Raw genomic sequence first — 19,747 nt, 5'->3', positions numbered from 1 at the left:
GCGCTTATGTGTTTATGCTTTAAACACTGGCAAGACTTAAAAGGAAATGCAAGTTTTAAACTTCAGTGACGATGTGACACTGTCTTGATTGTGCAAGTGACAATTCCTGTCAACTGTGAAGCACGAAGCTCGCTTACAGTGCAGACAGAATGTGTTGATTTGAAGTAATTTCTACATTTTGAGAGTATGTTTGTAAATTTCACACTGTTTGTGAAATTGCATCTCACAGAAAGTTTTCAAACTACTTAGTAAGTTATTTAATAAAGATTAAATGAATTGTACCTCACCTTCAGTATTATATATTTTTTTTTTGACATGGTGTCATTAAATGTCATGCCAAACATCTCACGGCAGACGCATCGTCAGCTTGAAATTGACGCCCCCCCCCCCCCACACACACACACACACAATGCTTTCAGCTTTGGACTTTTCACATTGTTTAAAAATATTTTGCTAGTAAATAATACCCTGAAATTGTTTGTAATTGTTTGTTTGTAATGTAATTAAAAAGCTATATATAATGCCTAAAACCTTTAGCTCATACAAATTAAATATCACCTATATATCTTTTTAAATAATTTTATTAAAAAACATAAAACTTGTATTACAATGCTTTAAATATATTATCATTTTTAATTATTCGTGTTTTAATGCTTTTAATTGTATTGTAAAGTATTTTCTGTAAATTACTGGAAAAAGTACTGTCCAATAAACTCAAGGTAATTATATTATTTAATCCCCATTTATTTATTAATTCAGGCAAAAAACTTTTTTAGCATAATTATTCATGTATAATGTACTTATAGTAGAAAAAGTACACATTCAAGTAGTATACACATAAACAGCAAACAAACAAATACATAAAATAGTGAAACGAACATAAAAACGACGGAAATGCACGGTAGAGGGCGCTCCATTTGGGCTCCAACCGGAAGTCTGCAGCGGTGACAGTTTCTTTGGATGGAATGGGGAAAACCAGAAACTAGCACTGTGCTTTGAATTGAATTTGAAGTTTTTGGAAAGATAGCCGCTAGTCGGAGCAATCTGTAGAGAGCGGAGTGAAATGAAACGCGATGTCCGGATACTGTTGTTGGGGGAACGTAAGATATTATTTCTTTTAAATATCAAGGGGATTAAATGTGAGAGTTTGATGGAAGTTAGCTTGATTAGAGAGCGCTAACCTCAACCTTGAGCTCCTTCAGAAATTATCTGCAGTTAACGCACTGCATTCTTGAGTTTGTTTAAGTAGTTTTTGTGCAATCATGCAAATTCTAAACACACAAAAATGAACTTTTTTTCATTCAATATCAGTTTATTAAAAACCTGCATTGTTTAGTAGATATGATTTGTATATGATAGATATCCAGATTTGGCATTTTGACTTATAAAATTTTTTTCTTCTGTGTTGTATTTGTTAGATAGTAATATATGTTTGTTTATTTTGATTTGTTTTGACACTTTGATTTTTGTTTTGCATGCTGGTTTTAAGGAGAGTAGTTTTGCTCATCCTGACAGTTTTATATATATATATATATATATATATATATATGTATGTATATGTGTGTGTGTGTGTATTTATTTATAATTTTAATTAAAAAAAATTATTGTTATACTGTACGTATTCATAGAGAAATGTCAACCTTTCTGATAATGCTGTGGATGTAGATATATTCTTAAGAAATCATTTTAATATGCTGATTTGCTGCTCAAGAAACTTTTCTTCTTATTATTGTTGTAAATAGTTGTGCTGCTTCATGTTTTTGTGGAAACTATGATTTATTTATTTTTTCTCAGGAAAAATTAAGCAATATTTATTATGTAGAAATATTTTGTTACAATATTATACATTTCTTTAATGTCATTTTTGATCAATTTAATGCAACCATGCTGAATAAAAGTACTGATTTCTTTAGAAAAAAAGAGAAAAGATCACATTACAATGAATACTGGAGTAATGATGCTGAAAATTCAGCTTTGCATCACAGAAATAAATAAAAATTGTAAATATATTGACATAGAATATAGTTATTTTAAATTGTGATAATATTTCACAATATTACTGTTTTTAATGTATTTTTAATCCAATAAATACAGCCATGGTGAGCATATCAGTGTCTTGAATTAGATATAGCGCATAAATATCTGAAGTGTCAATTCGTAAGCACACATGTTTTATTTCTGCATTAGTGTTAAATTTATTCAATATACACTGAACTCAAGTCATGTTGTACTAGTTTTTTCTCTTCACAGACCTTATAAACTGTTAGGAGTGTCCAGTTCTTTTGAAGTGTGCTTTTTTTAAATATAAAGTTATAAAAGAACAGCTACAATTTTACCGTGATGCACCACATATAAGATTCAACACTGATGATGAAGGAGTGGAAACATTGTAATAACGCTGGAAATCAAACTGACGCCACACTGATTTGCAAAGGAAATCACTGAAGAAGCGTTTGTGATTGCGGTGCAACCGTTGATCATGTGACCTTTCACAAATCAAATGAACTGTGGGAATGTGTTTATTGGTATTCAGTGTTATTCCGTCCTTTGTTTTCCTGCAGCCAAAGTGGGAAAGACCTCTCTCATCATGTCTCTGGTCGGAGAGGAGTTTCCCGAGCGGGTGAGTTTACCCATGAGCCTCTCTGGTGTGGTGTGTGTTTGACTGGTGCAGTAAGAGGAAGCTCATGTGTTTGTGCCGTCAGGTTCCTCTGCGGGCGGAGGAGATCACCATACCAGCCGACGTCACGCCAGAGAAAGTGCCTACACATATAGTCGACTATTCAGGTGTGTGTGTGTGTTTAATGACATAATATTTACCCTGTAGTGTTTTATTGATATTTAGTGTGTCTCTACAGAAAGCGAACAGTCTGATGAAGTGTTGAGGGAGGAAATCGTAAAGGTGAGAATTTTCCTGAGCACATAAATCGCATCAAGTTTAGTTTTTGTCCTAATCTGCTGCAATCACAACTGCATTCATTTGATAAAATGCAGTTAAAAAAAAGTAAAATATTTGTATAATTCAAAATCACTGCTTTCTATTCGAATATATTTTAAAATGTAATTTATTTCTGTGATGCACAGCTGTATTTTCAGCATCATTCCTCCAGTCTTCAGTGTCACATGATCTTCAGAAATCATTCTGATAGGATGATTTGCTGCTCAAGAAACATTTCTGATTATCAATGTTGGAAAGAACAGCATTTATTTGAAATGTGTGTGTGTGTGTGTGTGTGTGTAAAAATGTATGTGCTTATTATATAAATTTTCTATGATTGTTTTCTTATTTGTAGGCCAATGTTGTGTGTGTGGTTTATGATGTCACACAAGAGGAAACCATTGACAAGGTATCAATTAAGCATCATCACAATATTTCTGTCTTCTTTTTTCCCTGAACTGATTTTATCCGTGTTTTTCACTCAGATCAGGACTAAATGGATTCCTCTGGTGAACGGTGGAGCTGAAAAAGGAAGCAAGTATGTTTATGGATTCCGTTCTCATGTAAGTGCATCAGCATTTTTTTGTTGTTCCATAGAAAAATGGCTCTCTTTGTCGCCGTAGGATTCCCATCATCCTCGTGGGCAACAAGTCTGACCTGCGCTCTGGCAGCTCCATGGAAAGCATCCTGCCAATCATGAACCAGTTTTCAGAGATTGAGACCTGTGTAGAGGTTCGAACCGCTGACCACACACACACACACTCAAATGAATCTTCAGCATATTGAAACTCGAGCTGTTTTGTTAACAATTTAAAGTGTTTTTGATTACTGATGAAGTACCGGATATTGAAAATGCAATTGATCTTTCTTAAAACCTAGTAATGGCTTCATTCTACCTAGATGGCATCTTTTTAGCCTTTTAAGGTGGCTGTTGATTATGAATGTATTATATATGATTATATGATGATGCATTTGTGTGTGCAGTGCTCCGCTAAGAATCTGAAGAATATTTCAGAGCTCTTTTATTACGCCCAGAAGGCCGTTCTTCACCCGACTGCTCCGCTCTACGACCCTGAAGACAAACAGGTACACACACACACACACACACACACACACACACACACACACACACGTTTGTTTTTGTGAAAAGTGTGTTCATCCCATAGGTGTAATGGTTTTTATACTGTACAAACTGTATATTCTATGGCCTTACACCACCCCTAACCCTAACCCTAACAGGAAACTTTGTGCATTTTTACTTTCTCAAAAAAACTCATTCTGTATGATTTATAAGTGTTTTGAAAAATGGGGACATGGGTTATGTCCTCATTAGTCACCCTCTCCTTCTAATACCTGTGTCATACCCATGTCATTATACAGAGATGTGTCCTGATATGTCACAAAAACATGCCCACAGATACACACACACACACACACACTGCTACATCTCTGCTCGGCTTCATCTTCTGAATGTTTGTGTGTGTGAAGCTGAAACTGCTGTGTGTTCGAGCTCTGAGTCGGATCTTCAGCATCTCTGATCAGGATAATGATCACATCCTCAGTGACGACGAACTCAACTGCTTTCAGGTGAAAAACGAAATTTTTTACTTATTTAATTCACTTCCTTAATGAGGCCGATTTGGGAGTGAAAAGGATTATTCAGCAGAAAAATAATGTAAGGAGAGATTTTCATCATAATTTGATCGTATCAACCATTTAAAGCTTATTCAACATATTTTCGCCGTCTATCTGTCAGCCAAAGAGAAGATGTTTAAAAGGTACATATTTAGGTCAAAGTTAGGTTAAAGTTTATTAAAAATTATATTTCTAATAAATATTCCATATTTTTATTTAGATCAATTATGTGTGGTTGCTTTGATGCCTTTATTAAGGATTTTAAATGGGTTAAATGATTTTTTTTTTCTTTAAGTGACATTTATGTTTTATGTACAATTTTAGTAGTTATCATTATTTTGAATTAGCTTTTATTTTTAGATTCATTTTAAGTACAGTTTACACTTTTAGTTCTATTTTTCATTTTTATTGCTTTTTTGTAATATTTCTATTTAGCTAAGATGTTTTTGTTTTATTGTTTCAATCTAAACTTATTTTATTTCAATTAATTGATAAGGTAACATTTGTAATTTGTTTTTATAAATGTGTGTGTGTGTGTATTTATGTAGGTATATGTAAATTGTTTATATATATATTTATATATATATATATATATACATAATACCAACTTAAATCTGCTCCCCCCACCCTTAATTACCAAATGCATAAATTGTAGTTAATTTATTTCATTCATTCTCCAAACCAATTGTCCTGTGTAGTGTGGCGTAATTACTTTGTAAGTAGTGAATATTAACTAAACATTTACACTAAAAATATTTTTTGAAATAATATACCAAAAAATCTCTGTTGATTTGAATGGGAATTTGTGTGTGTGTGTGTGTGTGTGTGTGTGTAGAAACTGTGTTTCGGGAACCCACTGGCTCCTCAGGCTCTAGAGGACCTGAAGACCGTCGTGTGGAAGAACACCAGTGATGGAGTCCAGGACAACGCACTCACTCTCAACGGTAACACGCCAAACACATATATTTATATTCCTTAGACCCACTCTCATTAGTACATTAATTATAATTACACACTGTTACATGTGTGTTTGTGTGTTTTCCCTAGGTTTCTTGTTTTTAAACACTCTCTTTATCCAGAGGGGACGTCATGAGACCACCTGGACCATCCTGCGTAAATTCGGCTACGATGACACGCTCGAGTTGACCGATGACTACCTCTACCCACTGTACGTCTGTGCATGAGAGAAGTTGTGATTGCATGAACAAAAACCAGTACTGAGTGACTTTGTGTGTTAATAGATTACGAGTATCTGTGGGTTGCACGACGGAGCTGAATCATCTGGGTCATCAGTTCCTCCAGAAGCTGTTTGATAAGTACGACGAGGTGAGCTCTCACATCTGATCTTTGCGTGATTAGAGGTTCGTCGGGATGTTGATTGCGTCTCTCCTCTTGCAGGATAAGGATTCAGCGCTCTCTCCCGCAGAGCTGAAGAATCTGTTTAGCATTTTACCCTACATGCCCTGGGGCCCAGAGGTGTACAGTAACGTCCCCTTATCAGACAACAACTACATCTCACAGCACGGGTTCTTCTGCCAGTGGATGTGAGTCAATGTTTGAAAAGTGCATTGCACATTTAAATCGATTATTTTCTGGTAGGTTATGCATGATAAAACCAAAAGTTATGGTGTTCTTTTGTAAAGAAGAGACTCTAAGCTTTCAAATGAACCTATATATGGGCTGATACCATATAAGGAAGGCTATGTAAATGAAGCATAAACTTTTTAACGTGATTTTGGACCCGTATACGGGTCCACAGAGTTTTAGTGGTTTTAATAGAAATTTTCTTTTTTTGATTCAGTTCTGATTTGATTTGTTTAAAATATTACATCACTTGAAGTAGTGCTCTGGCCAATTAATTCATTAAATCATCAGATTAAATCATACTCCAACTCGAATTTTAATCGAATTTTAAAATGATTCATTTAAAGGACCTGACCGAAAGAGTCATTTGTTTGAGAATCAGACACTCAAAAAAAGAGTCATCTTATTGGGAATCAGACTACAGTGGTTGCAATGTAATTTATGATTCACTTAAAACCTGTTAATAAGAGTGAATCAGACCATGCTGTTTGTGATTATGATTGGCTTAAAAGAACCAGTTCATAAGAGTCATTTGTTTGGGATTCAGGCTACAGTGGTTGTACTGTATGTTTTTGATTCACTAAAAAGCACTGGATCATAAGAGTCATTTTGTCATGAATCAGACTACACTGGCTGTGCTGAATGTTTATGAATCACTAAAAAGAATCAGTTCAAAAGAGACTTTTGCTTGTGAATCAGGTTGTATTCAGTGAATGCACAATATTTATGATTCACTAAAAAGTATTGATTCGTAAGAGTAATTTTTTCGTGAATCAGACTTCACTTGTTGTGCCGTATGTTAATTGTTCACTAAAAAAACAGCTCATAAGCAAATTCTACATATATCTGAGCTTTATAATTCTGATTCACTAAAAAAATAAACAGTATATGATTCATTTGTGAATCATGCTACACGTGTTATGCTGTACGTTTATGATTCACTTAAAGGCGCAGTATAAACTCAACAGACTCGTTTCAGATTGGTTATAACCTGCAACACTGTAAAAACATGTTATGTAAGTGCACAACTGCATGAAATATATAAAAATGTGCAAGTGGTTTTTGGATATTTTATTACGAATATCTTACATATTGTTCCTTTAAAAGAACCAGTTCGTGAGAGTCATTTATTTGTGCAGGAAACTAGCATAGCGTAAAGGATTTGGGGGTTTTAAGAAGATAATTGTAATATTATTGATAGTTATTGAATAAACTGCAGGTTGTCTGCTTATTTGGACGTCCACCGGTGTTTGGAGCATTTTGGTTACCTCGGCTATCCAATTCTAATGGAGCAAGAGTCCCAGACCTCCGCTATCACAGGTGGGGATGCACCAATACCGTCCTAATGAGCCAGCAACATATGATAGATAGGACAGAACAAGAAAAGATATTAATAATCTTTCACTGTGCAAAAGTATTATATTATGAAGGGCTCTAATACACAGCAGCACTTCTGATGCACTTGAAGCAACGCAGAGTCACGGTGTGCAGTGCTCCACATAGAAACGTTGTGTAATATATCTTCAGTTACTGTGCATGTGAAGAACAATTCGTAGTGCGCTCCTCTCTACTTCAGTGTGTTGATCAAACAGACACCGAACCTGATCTAACGGACACTGAAGAGTATTTCTTTCTTTTTCTGTGTGTGTGTGTTAGTAACAAGAGAAAAGGCCTTAGACCTTGAGAAGAGACAAACCCAGCGCACTGTGTTCCTCTGCAAAGTGATCGGTCCACATGGAACGGGAAAGACTGACTTCCTCCAAGCTTTTCTGCAGCGAAGCACTGAGGTCAGAGAATGACTTGAAGGCAAAACTTTTGTTTGTAATCTTACTTTACAAAATACTGAATGAAGCCAAATAAGAGCCAATCAGAACATATGAAATGTTTGATATATATGTATACCCATGAGATTACTGTGACCCCAATAAATGAAATTGTTTTAAACTGCAGTCAAGACAGAACCGTTCAGAACATATTTAATGTGTAATATATTTCTATATATTTTTAAGTATATATATTGTTATAAACCAATGAGATTTTTATATTTTTAGATTATTTATAAAAAACGTTAGTTGTATTATATTTAGTATATTATTTACCAATTAGATTTTAATGAACATAATAAAAAAAAACATATTTAATTTTTTTAATATATATTTTTATATTCAAATTAGATTTTTATAACAACAATAAATAAATAAAATATTAAAATATTCTATATAACGAGATTTTTGTGAACTTAAAAAAACTGCAGTCACTCAGAACATATTTAATGTTTTTAATATATTTCTATATATTTTTTGTACATATTTTTGTATACCAATGGATTTTTTATGACCACAATAAATAAAAAAATAAAAACTTTATTTATATTATATTTAGTATATTATATACCAATGAGATTATGAACATAACAAATAAAAAAATTAAATCTGCAGTCAAACAAAACGTGTAATGGTTTAAATATATTTCTATATATTTTTAGTATATATTTCTATATACCAATGAGATTTTTATGAACATAATAAAAAAATTTAAACTTTAGTCATATTTAGTATATTATAAATCAGTGAATTTTTATGAACACAATAAATAAAAAAATGAAAATTGCAGTCAATCAGAACATATTTAATGTTAAATATTTTTTTATTTTTATTTTGTATTTATTTTGTAAAGTCATATTTTATACACCGATTAGATTTTTAGAAACACAATAAAAAAATTTAAAAAATCAAACCTGCAGTTAAAACAGAGCCAATCAGAACATATTTAATGTTGATCGTTTTTTTTTATAATTAAATGTTTTTTTTATGATTAAACAAAAAAAATGTTTTTATTAAGCAAATGGTTTCTCTTTTGATGCTTATTTTTTCCCATTGTACAATGAAAATACATGCTACGATCAAGTTTTTTTTACACTAAAACAATAGCATTAATAGATGGTTACAAAATATGTTTAATCTAGAAAGAGGTTTTCATGCTTTACTTCTGGTATCTAACCACAGTTTATAGTCTGTCTAGGAAATATTCAAGGTTTTTGTGACTCCCAATAGTCTTGGTTAGATCTACCAAATATTTGCGAAGTTGATGATGAAGGTATATTTGGTCTATGTTCAGAGAAACGAGCGTGACCCCGGTCCTCCCTCAGTATACGCCATCAACACCGTCTCAGTAGCCAATCAGGACAAGTACCTCATCGTAAGTGCCGTCTCATGCTGTGCACGCTCTGTAGTTTATTGGCACGTAGCTGACGCGTGTGTTATTTCTCACAGCTGGAGGAGGTGGATGTGGAAACAGAGTTTCTAAAAGCAGCAGACGCAGCGTGTGATGTGGCGTGTCTCATGTATGATGTCAGCGACCCGGACTCGTTTAACTACTGCGCTAGCATTTATAAGGTACAGACGACCTCACATGCATGAGATGCTTTAGCTCTGGAGTAATGTGGGACACATGCCTCACTCGTTTTAATTAACCACATTAAAATCACATCATCCACATGATTTAATAACCCATAATGATGTTGCACAACCTGATATTTATTTCTCATGCATGTTTTAACATGCACTTCTATTTACACTATTAATTCAACTCAAGGAAATCAATTGATATCAATTGTGCTTTTACTTAATTTAGTAAACAAATGACATGCACTACTGTTCAAGTAGTTTTTTAATAATATTACTGATTTTATTCAACAAGGATGCATTAAATTAATCAAATGCATCACACATGACATTTGTGAAAGATCATGTGACACTGCACACTGATGTAATGGCTACTGAGAATTCAGCTTTGCCATCATTGGGATAAATTACATTTATGTAATTTAAATTGTAATCATATTTAACAGTGTTACTGTATGTTTTAATCAAATAAACGCAGCCACTTCAGTAGCAAAAGTAGTAGATTTGTCAAGACATACTGTTTCACTGGCTTTTGCAGTATATTTGTGTATTATATTATGCATTTAGCAGCACTACATGGACAGTGGCATCCTGTGTGTGGTTGTGGGCTCCAAAGCTGATCTGATAGAAGTCAAACAGCATCATGGGATGAGCCCGTCTGAGTTTTGTTACAAACATCGGCTGCCTCCACCTCTCCGTTTCTCCACGCTGCTCACACACACTCACACACACATTTACAGCAAGCTCACCTGGGCTGCCATGTACCCGTAAGTACATACATGTCTTCGTTTTTTATTTATTTTTAGTTTTTTTATACTTAATTAAATTATTTTAATATTAATAAATTATTTTAATAATATATGATATATAATTCTAATATATAATTTTAATTTATACTTAATTAAATTATTTTTGTATTAATAGATTATTTTAATAATATATATATATATATATAAATAGTATATAATAAAAAAATGCAAAAATGCAGGAAATGCACTTAAATTCATAATTCACCCTCTCATAATGTTTGAGAAGCTAAAGGAGGTTCTGGGTTAAGTAGAGGTTAAAGAAATATTTTGGCGAGATTTAGCATCATCAGTGTCTCAGCAATGGATCCTCTGCAGTGAATGGGTGCCGTCGGAATGAGAGTCCAAACAGCTGATAAAAGAATCACAATAATCCACACCACTCCAGTCCATCAAATAACATATGATTGTTTAAACATCACTTCTGGCTAAAATATGAGTCAATAATTCATAATAACACAAAAGTCAAAATGTCAATTGGCTTGTAAACGATGCTTGATCTGTGCAGATTTCACCCCTGATTCAGACCAGATGACTCATTTTTTTTATTGAAGCAATGTTATGGAAAGAGGACTCCTATTTTAGCTGAAAACAGTGGTTTGAAGGATTAGTTTATTATAGATCTACAACTAGTGGATTACTTGCATCACTTGTGGATAATTGTGATGTTTTTATCAGATGTTGGGACTCTCATTCTGACGGCACCCATTCACTGCAAAGCATGCGTTGGTGAGCAACTGATGCAAAGCTACATTTCTCTAAATCTAGTTTCTGATAAGAAAGTTATTCATATATGGCATGAGGCTAAGTACATTTTCAGCATTTTGGGTGAACTATTCCTTTAAACTTTATTTAAATGCTGCAGATGTGAGCAGAGAATAAGCTTTTTTAATTTTAATTCAATTTTAATTTATATTTAATAATATAATTTTTTTTTTTTTGCTATTATATTTAAGCTTTTTTTTTTAAATTAAACCACTTCAAAGAACTAAAAATATTGAACTGTATATTTAAGAATTAGATCAAGACAAGTTTAAGTTTTAAACTGCTAAATTTAAATTAAACCACTTTTAAAGAACTAAAAAAAATATATATATTTTCATGAAAATCTAAAAGTAACGCTCACTCTGACTTTCAAACGTCTTTGTTTTTCGGGATGATGTCGCCAAGCCCTTTTATTCTTACACTCACTTTTCACAATCCAGTCAATTCTTGTTTAATAAAATTGCCTACTTTTTTTCATTGAATACATATTTATGTGGAATAAATGGGGTTACAAACATTGCCTCATGACTTCAAAGATTAAAATTAAAATGATCCTGGTTGGCTGGATGCATGTGTATTTAAATCTCTCTCTATCTATGTCACTTCCTGTCTGCAGGCACCTGAACGGATCAGACATGAGCAGCACGTCTTTCTGGCTGCGTGTGACTCTGGGCGCCACAATAGCCGCCATGCTAGGCTTTGCTCTGTACAGAGCTGTTAGCCGACACAAATGATGAAAAAACTGATCGTTCTCACACAATATATGCAGAGAAACACACACTCCCTCATATATTGCGCTCTGTCTTGGCCTTACTGTGACAACAACACAATGAAACAAAGGTTTGTGTTTTTTCAGCTGGACTAAAATATTGTACACATACTTTGCTTTTATTACAAAAAGTTCTCGATCTTACTGTTTGACTGACACCGGTCGGCCCCAAGAGACGTTTTTTCATCTTGTTTTGAGAGGAACGATATCAAGATATGATTGAAAAGGTTATGTGTTGAATTGTACAGGGTTTGTAATGTATTTAATAGCTTGGCAAATCAATATGGATCATGAAAATATTCCATGGGAATTCGTATTGTGTTTCTGAAGTGTTGTTTCAAACAAATCTCAATGTTGGGGTCAGTTATTCAGTTCAGGAAATGCACTTAATTCATAATTCACCCTCTCATAATGTTTGAGAAGCTGAAGGAGGTTCTGGGTTAAGTAGAGATTTAGCATCATCAGTGTCTCACCAATGGATCCTCTGCAGTGAATGGGTGCCGTCGGAATGAGAGTCCAAACAGCTGATAAAAGAATCACAATAATCCACAGCACTCCAGTCCATCAAATAACATATGATTGTTTAAACATCACCTCTGGCTAAAATATGAGTCAATAATTCATAATAACACAAAAGTCAAAATGTCAATTGGCTTGTAAACGATGCTTGATCTGTGCAGATTTCACCCCTGATTCAGACCAGATTACTTTTTTTTTTTTTATTGAAGCAATATTATGGAAAGAGGACTCCTATTTTAGCTGAAAAAAGTGGTTTGAAAGATTAGTTTATTATAGATATACAGCTAGTGGATTACTTGCATCACTTGTGGATTATTGTGATGTTTTTATCAGATGTTTGGACTCTCATTCTGACGGCACCCATTCACTGCAAAGCATGCGTTGGTGAGCCACTGATGCAATGCTACATTTCTCTAAATCTAGTTTCTGATAAGAAAGTTATCCATATGTGGCATGAGGCTAAGTACATTTTCAGCATTTTGGGTGAACTATTCCTTTAAACTTTATTTAAATGCTACAGATGTGAGCAGAGAATAAGCTTTTAAGCTTTTAATTTACAGATTTTTAAAGTTGTATTTAACTAATCTAAGTGTAATTTTCTAAACTGGCCGAATTAAAGGGAAATAATCATCAGTCCCCATTCGTTTCCATTTCATATTCCTCGGATATATGGACCATGACTGACAAATGTGGGGATGTAGTATTTTTTTAAGACAGCCGAGGCGAAATCCAATGATGATTTTGAGAATATAAACTGGGCTGAAAAACCTTGCTTTTCTGTTTGCCATTGTAGGGGTGGATGATTTCTTATTATGTAAAAAATTGCAGTATGGATGCATGGTGTTAATAAGTTGAAGATATTTTAGGAAGATTGAATGCTCTGATCCTTTGTAGAACAAAAACCCGATAACCAGTGTGAATGCAGTTACTTCAACCATTATAATGGATGGAAATGGTGAGGATGTCCAAACTGGATTTATCTTGAAACCATTGTTACCATTTATTTGGGTCTCATTCAGCCTAAAAACAGTCTCCCAGCAACTCAAAAGCCAGATTGGGTCAGCTGAAGGTCCTTCTGTGAATTTGCATGTGAAGTTATTTCTTCAAATAAAGAACTGTGGCAGTCCTGCTTTATTGGTTTAATTCTACTAGTTTAAATATTTAGTTCAGTATTATTAACTTAACCTAAAAATCCGCCAGACTTGTGTCTCATCGGCATTGGTCTTTCAGCTTCGACATCAGATGAGATGCTTGGAATGAAGCCAGTATGTTCTAATAGAAATAATTTGCAATAAACGATTTTTATTTATTTTTCTGGTGATTTCGTTTACTCTATGACATCAGCATGCTGAAAAAGTAGTGCAATTTGTATGATCACATGACTTTAGCAGCTTATCATCTATTGAGAGATCATGCAATACACATTGTGCTTATGGTTATTCTGTTAGATTATCACATTATTCAGCCAATTCATATATTTCTGTAATATAAACAGAGTTGTTGAATGTGTCTTGGAGGTTTGTATCAGTGAACCTGTATGTATCCCATTACTGTGCAGACTCAGTGCTTTAAGTGGGCCTGTATGCACCATACTCAGTACCAGCACTTCCAAATATAGCTCTTGAACGTACTGCCACCTCTCCGTGCGCCCAGAACGTGCTTTTAGCGTACTGGTATGTTCCTTTGGACAGCTGTTTTAATAGAGGTTTTAATCCTTTGCCTGTGCTGCCGCTTTTCAGAGCGCCCTTCACAATGCACGCTTCCTAATTCTTTCTAGTTCGGAGTATGGAGCTCGAATCATTTGAAACAGTTTGGGGATCGCAAATCATTTGAGTTAGTTTGGGAGTTTGGAGCGGCTTTGCGGATCATTTGAATCAATTCGAGAGTTCGTAGCGGGTTCGCGAATCATTTGAGTCAGTTCGGGAGTTCGTAGCGGGTTCGCGAATCATTTGAGTCAGTTCAGGGAATGCGAATCATTTGAATCAGTTCGGGAGTTCGTAGCGGGTTCGCGAATCATTTGAGTCAGTTCGGGAGTTCGTAGCGGGTTCGCGAATCATTTGAGTCAGTTCGGGGAACGCGAATCATTTGAGTCAGTTCGGGAGTTCGTAGCGGGTTCGCGAATCATTTGAGTCAGTTCGGGGAACGCGAATCATTTGAGTCAGTTCGGGAGTTCGTAGCGGGTTCGCGAATCATTTGAGTCAGTTCGGGGAACGCGAATCATTTGAGTCAGTTCGGGAGTTCGTAGCGGGTTCGCGAATCACTTGAGTCAGTTCGGGAGTTCGTAGCGGGTTCGCGAATCATTTGAAACAGTTTGGGGATCGCAAATCATTTGAGTCAGTTTGGGAGTTCGGAGCGGCTTTGCGGATCATTTGAATCAATTCGAGAGTTCGTAGCGGGTTCGCGAATCATTTGAGTCAGTTCGGGAGTTCGTAGCGTGTTCGCGAATCATTTGAATCAGTTCGGGAGTTCGTAGCGGGTTCGCGAATCATTTGAGTCAGTTTGGAAGTTTGAACGAAGTAATGCAGTAGCTCTTTCTAAAGGGTATTTTTTCAAAATGCTTTTGCACATTTTATTTATGTTCAGTAGTTCTTTTCTGCTCAAGCAAATCCACAAACGAATAAAAGGATTTATATGTTGACTGCTGTCAGTGTTGTGGGTAAGCGTTACAAAGTAACGCGTTAGAGTACTCTAATTACTTTTTTCCTGAAATGTGTAACTTAACGCGTTAGTTTCGTGCGTAAGTAATCAGTAACTTCGTTATTTTTTTTTTAAAGTAATCCGTTATTTTAAGGAAAGGAAAATCCCGACTGCAGCCTGCTTTTTGTCAAACAGTATGCTTAGGTCTACTGTGCCACCTGCGGATGTATCAGCGGAGCCGAAGCTCTGTGATCGTAAAGTCAATGGCTGTGATACGTCTGTGCCCTGCGCCTGACCCTGTGTGTGTGTGTTTTTTTTTTTTTTCGAACTCCCGGAAAGATGGCAGAGAGGACAGCGTTTGGTTTATGGAAGTACAAGTACGCACATTATTTTCAATTTGTCAACGAAAAAGAAATCGACTGTCGGACAAACGTTTCGAAAATCTGCTTCTGCTACGTTTTAATCACTACTTTGAAGAGTAAATGTAAGAGGACTGTGTTACAGCGAATTTAGGCTTGTGACTGTGAGTGACATTTTAATAATAATTAGTTCGCCTATTAAGCGATTTGTCATTTGCCTGTGTGGCAGTGAAGGATTTAATTCGGTTTGTTATCATTTTTGTTTGACAGGCAGCTGTTAATTTCTGTTAGATCATTGGCTGGCTGGTTGTTCATCATTTCTAAATGGATTTAAATCTGCAAGCCTGTTTAATGTTGTGTTTACAAGTAAGCATACTTGTACTTTGATAACTGCAATATTTAAAGTTAAAGAAAAATCAGGAGTTATCTTGTGGTGCTCATAATATACAGTAGCCTAGGCTACCCGGGCTGGGTAACGTTAGGTGCGAATTTTGATTAATAATATGTTCTGTGATAATAAATAAATAAAACGCCATGTGGAATAGCCGATTGCTGACTGTCTTTCCTGTTATTGTTATCCTGCAGTGTTAATTTAGTCGGATGAATGACGTTATTCATTGTCGGGATTCACGACTTCTAGGTGCATTTAAAGGGGCCGGGGGCTGTGTCTGTCATGTGTGAGCCACTGCAAACGGCTTTTAATTTTTGGTAACGCATGAGTACTCTAACGCGTTACTTTTATGAATGGGTAACGCTGTATCATAACTGATTACTTTTAATTGATAGTAACGTTGTAACTTAACTAACTACTTTCCAAAGTAACTATACCCAACACTGACTGCTGTATATAAAACCCCTTCAACATAGTTGTGGTTACCTCGAGATTCATCAGGCACGGATCCAGGCATGATTTGATGTTCTTAAAGCTGCAGTAGGTAACTTTTGTAAAAAATATATTTTTTTTACATATTTGTTAAACCTGTAATTATGTCCTGACAGTAGAAAATGAGACAGATAATCTGTGAAAAAATCAAGCTCCTCTGGCTCCTCCCAGTGGTCCTATTGCCATTTGCAGAAATACATGGCTCCCGGTAAGAAACAACCAAACGGAGCTGCGGTCCGTAACTTTGTTTGTGTTCAAAATGTAGAAAAATGTATATAATAAGCGAGTACACCATTAATCCATTTTCCAAACCGTGTTTTTAGCTTGTCCTGAATCACTAGGGTGCACCTATAATAAATGTTTATATTCGGACTATTTTAGATTGCCTCGGGGGTACCGCGGCGGAGTAACCCAGTACCTTTGTGATTCTTCATAGACATAAACAGAGAGAAGTAGTTCCGGCAACGATGTTCTTCCGCAAGACGCAAGCAGTTCTGTTTATTAACCGCTAGAGCGTCAAAAGTTACCTACCGCAGCTTTAAGAGCATCTTGAGCCACATTCGATTAAAAATATTTCCATGTAATACAATTTTTATGTCTCTAAATTATTTCCAAAAAGTCTCAGGTGTTTAATGAAGTCGTGTGTATTTTAGGTGCTAAAATGAGTCACTATTAAATTTTCACATTTTGCTCACTTGAATAGTCATAGTTCACTATTTAGTTAATGTTTTATGAAGATTTTATATTTGAAATAGTTTTAAAGTAAGTCTATCTTGCAGGATTATAGTTTAGGTTTTTGTTTTATGCCCGTTTCGTTTTCATTTTGACCCCTTTTTGTTTGCTAAACCAAAAATAAAAATGATTAAATTGGTGTTATAGTTTTGATTGGGTTTTAGTAGATGTAGTTTTTTTTTTTTTTAAAGAAGTATCTGGCAAATGTAACAAACTATTTTGTATATTATTTAATGGAGGCAAGGGCTTCACATTTTGAATGGTGTGTATCAAGGTAAAAGTAATGTGGGTTTTTATTTAGTCTTAATTGTTTTGGTTCTGAAATTGCTTTCATTTTTCGACGTCACACCGCCTGACACGTCATCTGAACTAAGCTTTGCATCACAACTTTTCACCACACCATTACATTATTTGAAATAATAAGGACATCTTATATAAACAAAAAGATTTAATTATGAGCAACGTCCATGCCTTTCACCAAACCACATAGGTAAAATATGTTTCTCCTGTAATAATTATAATAGCTCGATAAGAGCTCTTTTCCAGAAGGATGTTGTTTCTAAACCAAGTGGAATTGCATATTGGAGTAATTTTGTGAGTGATGTTGACTGGAGAAAAGTCTGGCTTCTGCCCAATCGATATCTTTTAACAAATAAGGTGAAAGAAGTATCCTTTAAACTTCTCCACAGAATATACCCTGCTAAACATTATTTAATTAAATTTAAAAAAATATATTGATGTTAACTGTAGCTTTTGCAAGCAGAAGCCAGAGACAGCTGTTCATTTATTTTGGCACTGCCCTTTTGTGTCTTTCTTCTGGTAAAATGTACTTGATTTTATTGTTGGATATGTTGATGTAGATTTTATTTTAGAGTGGAAAGATGTTCTTTTAACTCCAAAGATAAACAGACCTGTATTTATTTTATATATTTTTTTATTTTAATGGCTAAATTTCATATCCATAAATGTAAATTTGCAGGTAAAAATAGCACGTTTTATAGCATTTAAAAATGAGGTGAAATACTATATTGAATCTATATTACCAGTGAAGAAACAAAAAAGCTAATCTAATTTTGCAAGAATGTACACTTTTTAATGTACTCCTATTATTTTATTTACATCTCCCCCTAGAATTATTATTATTATTTTGTATTGATATTGTTACTGTATGGATTGTGTAATTCTGTGCAAAAAAAAAAAAACAAAAACATAATGAGACAGCTGCAGATCTCAGATCATACACCGGGGGCAGCAGTGAGTCAAAACGCCCCTCAAATCCAAAGATGCGCTTCACCTTTTGCTCTCAAAGACCCCCACCTCACACGGGACCACTGCTATGGTTCCCGTTTAAACTCGTGTTATCTATCTGAGCTCTCCATTGTGCTGCAGTAAACCACTAGACAAAGTAATGTTTGCAATTAGAAAAGTTTATTGATGCACAGTAATGCGAATAACGCGCAATGACAGTATTAAATGGACAGCAGTGGAACTAGACAACAACGATCCACGTCACAAGATGATTCTGGACACCGTTCTTCATAAAATTACATTTTATTATTGTTCTTCACATTCCTAGAATGACCTACAGGAGGAATGTATCTTCTAGAGACATATCTCATTGGCAAATTAATTAGAGTGTCTGAATGATGATGAAAGTGTGCAATGCAGTTCACCTTAAAGAAAGAAGTGAAGAAAAAAAACGTCCAGAAATAAATCATATAAATAAATGCATGGGATATTCTTTATAGAATCGCAAATGCGCACACAAAAAAAGTTTCTGGAGAAACACGCTTGTAGAAATGTGGGATTAAAGTCCGCGCACATACAAAAATAGCAATATACCAAAAACGTCTGCTTCGAAAAAAGTGTATTTACACTGAATCAGTTCGATCGATTTGATTTCACTTCTTTTTGCCCGTCCTCCTGGCTGCTGTTTTGGGTTTGGGTTTCGCCGTTTTCACCTTCTTGGCTTTGCTCGTCTTGGCAGGTTTGGTCGCCTTCGCCTTCTTCACAACTTTCTTGGCTTTGACAGGCGATTTCTTCTTCTTCTCCGCAGCCTTCTTCACTTTCTTCTCGGCGGCTTTCTTAGGTTTCGCGGGAGATTTCGCCACTTTCTTGGGCTTGGGGGCTTTCTTGGGCTTGGCTGCGGCTTTGGCTGGCTTCTTGGCTTTCACGGGTGCTGGTTTGGGTTTCTCTGGCTTCTTGGCGTCCTCGGCTTTGGCCAGTTTGAAGGAGCCCGAGGCTCCGATGCCCTTTGTGTGACGCAGAAGCCCGCTGGCCACCAGGCGCTTCAGGGCGAGTTTGATCTGGGAGTCGGCGTTGTCTCCCACCTTGTAGTGGTTCTTCACGTACTTCTGGATGGACTGACGCGACGCGCCGCCGCGGCTCCTGTCGCCTGCGATCGCCGCTTTGATCATCTCGGAGTATTTGGGATGAGACGTCGCTTTCTTTGAGCCTTTCGTCTTCTTGGGCTTGGATGCGGGAGCAGCTGCAGTCTCAGCCATGCTCGGTCCTGAAGGATGTCAAACAAAAACTCTCACGGAAAAAAAGTTAACGTTATTTGAAAAATAAATTAATTTTTTAAACGCTCTTGAAAATGATCGACACCTTCGTCTTTATTAGCACCTTCGTCTTTGTTCAGGCTCCAATTAAAATATGTATTAAGCAATGAGATGCGGAAAGTGCGTATTATTATTCGCCGAAGTGCGCCTGTACACTG

General features: G+C 35.4%; 2 protein-coding genes across 3 annotated transcripts; one reads left to right on the top strand and one right to left on the bottom strand.

Annotated features, from left to right (window-relative positions):
• Positions 1-956: 956 nt before the first annotated feature.
• LOC113092822 (mitochondrial Rho GTPase 2-like) lies at positions 957-13,726 on the top strand. Of its 2 annotated transcripts, none has more exons than XM_026258583.1 (19): positions 957-1,100; positions 2,562-2,620; positions 2,703-2,784; positions 2,856-2,899; positions 3,291-3,344; positions 3,421-3,473; positions 3,559-3,667; positions 3,920-4,021; positions 4,424-4,522; positions 5,406-5,514; positions 5,618-5,738; positions 5,812-5,896; positions 5,969-6,114; positions 7,374-7,474; positions 7,811-7,941; positions 9,272-9,352; positions 9,427-9,549; positions 10,129-10,325; positions 11,746-13,726. In XM_026258583.1, the coding sequence occupies exons 1-19, from the start codon at positions 1,064-1,066 to the stop codon at positions 11,861-11,863; spliced, it is 1,851 nt and encodes a 616-aa protein (XP_026114368.1). In that variant the 5' UTR covers positions 957-1,063; the 3' UTR covers positions 11,864-13,726. The 2 variants fall into 2 exon arrangements, with proteins under 2 accessions (XP_026114368.1, XP_026114366.1); XM_026258581.1 differs by having other exon boundaries at positions 10,126-10,325.
• Positions 13,727-18,434: 4,708 nt separating this feature from the next.
• On the bottom strand, positions 18,435-19,711 carry LOC113092810 (histone H1.0-like). The gene has a single exon (XM_026258560.1). It carries the CDS (start codon positions 19,530-19,532, stop codon positions 18,930-18,932), a length of 603 nt encoding a protein of 200 aa, XP_026114345.1. The 5' UTR covers positions 19,533-19,711; the 3' UTR covers positions 18,435-18,929.
• Between the last annotated feature and the right edge of the window lie 36 nt (positions 19,712-19,747).

This window comes from Carassius auratus, unplaced genomic scaffold (genome assembly GCF_003368295.1).
Source record: "Carassius auratus strain Wakin unplaced genomic scaffold, ASM336829v1 scaf_tig00214714_1_2670353, whole genome shotgun sequence".
NCBI classification, from domain to species: Eukaryota; Metazoa; Chordata; class Actinopteri; order Cypriniformes; family Cyprinidae; genus Carassius; species Carassius auratus.
The sequence above is the reverse complement of the archived record's forward strand: the minus strand, read 5'-3'. Positions and strand labels throughout refer to the sequence as shown.

Excerpts from the sequence above, each read along its gene's own strand:
- LOC113092810 (XM_026258560.1), bottom strand. The coding sequence starts at position 19,532 with ATGGCTGAGACTGCAGCTGCTCCCGCATCCAAGCCCAAGAAGACGAAA.
- LOC113092822 (XM_026258581.1), top strand. The coding sequence starts at position 1,064 with ATGAAACGCGATGTCCGGATACTGTTGTTGGGGGAAC. Across the intron at positions 3,345-3,420 it reads AAGAGGAAACCATTGACAAG|ATCAGGACTAAATGGATTCC; the intron begins GTATCAATTAAG and ends TTTTTCACTCAG. Across the intron at positions 7,475-7,810 it reads CCAGACCTCCGCTATCACAG|TAACAAGAGAAAAGGCCTTA; the intron begins GTGGGGATGCAC and ends TGTGTGTGTTAG.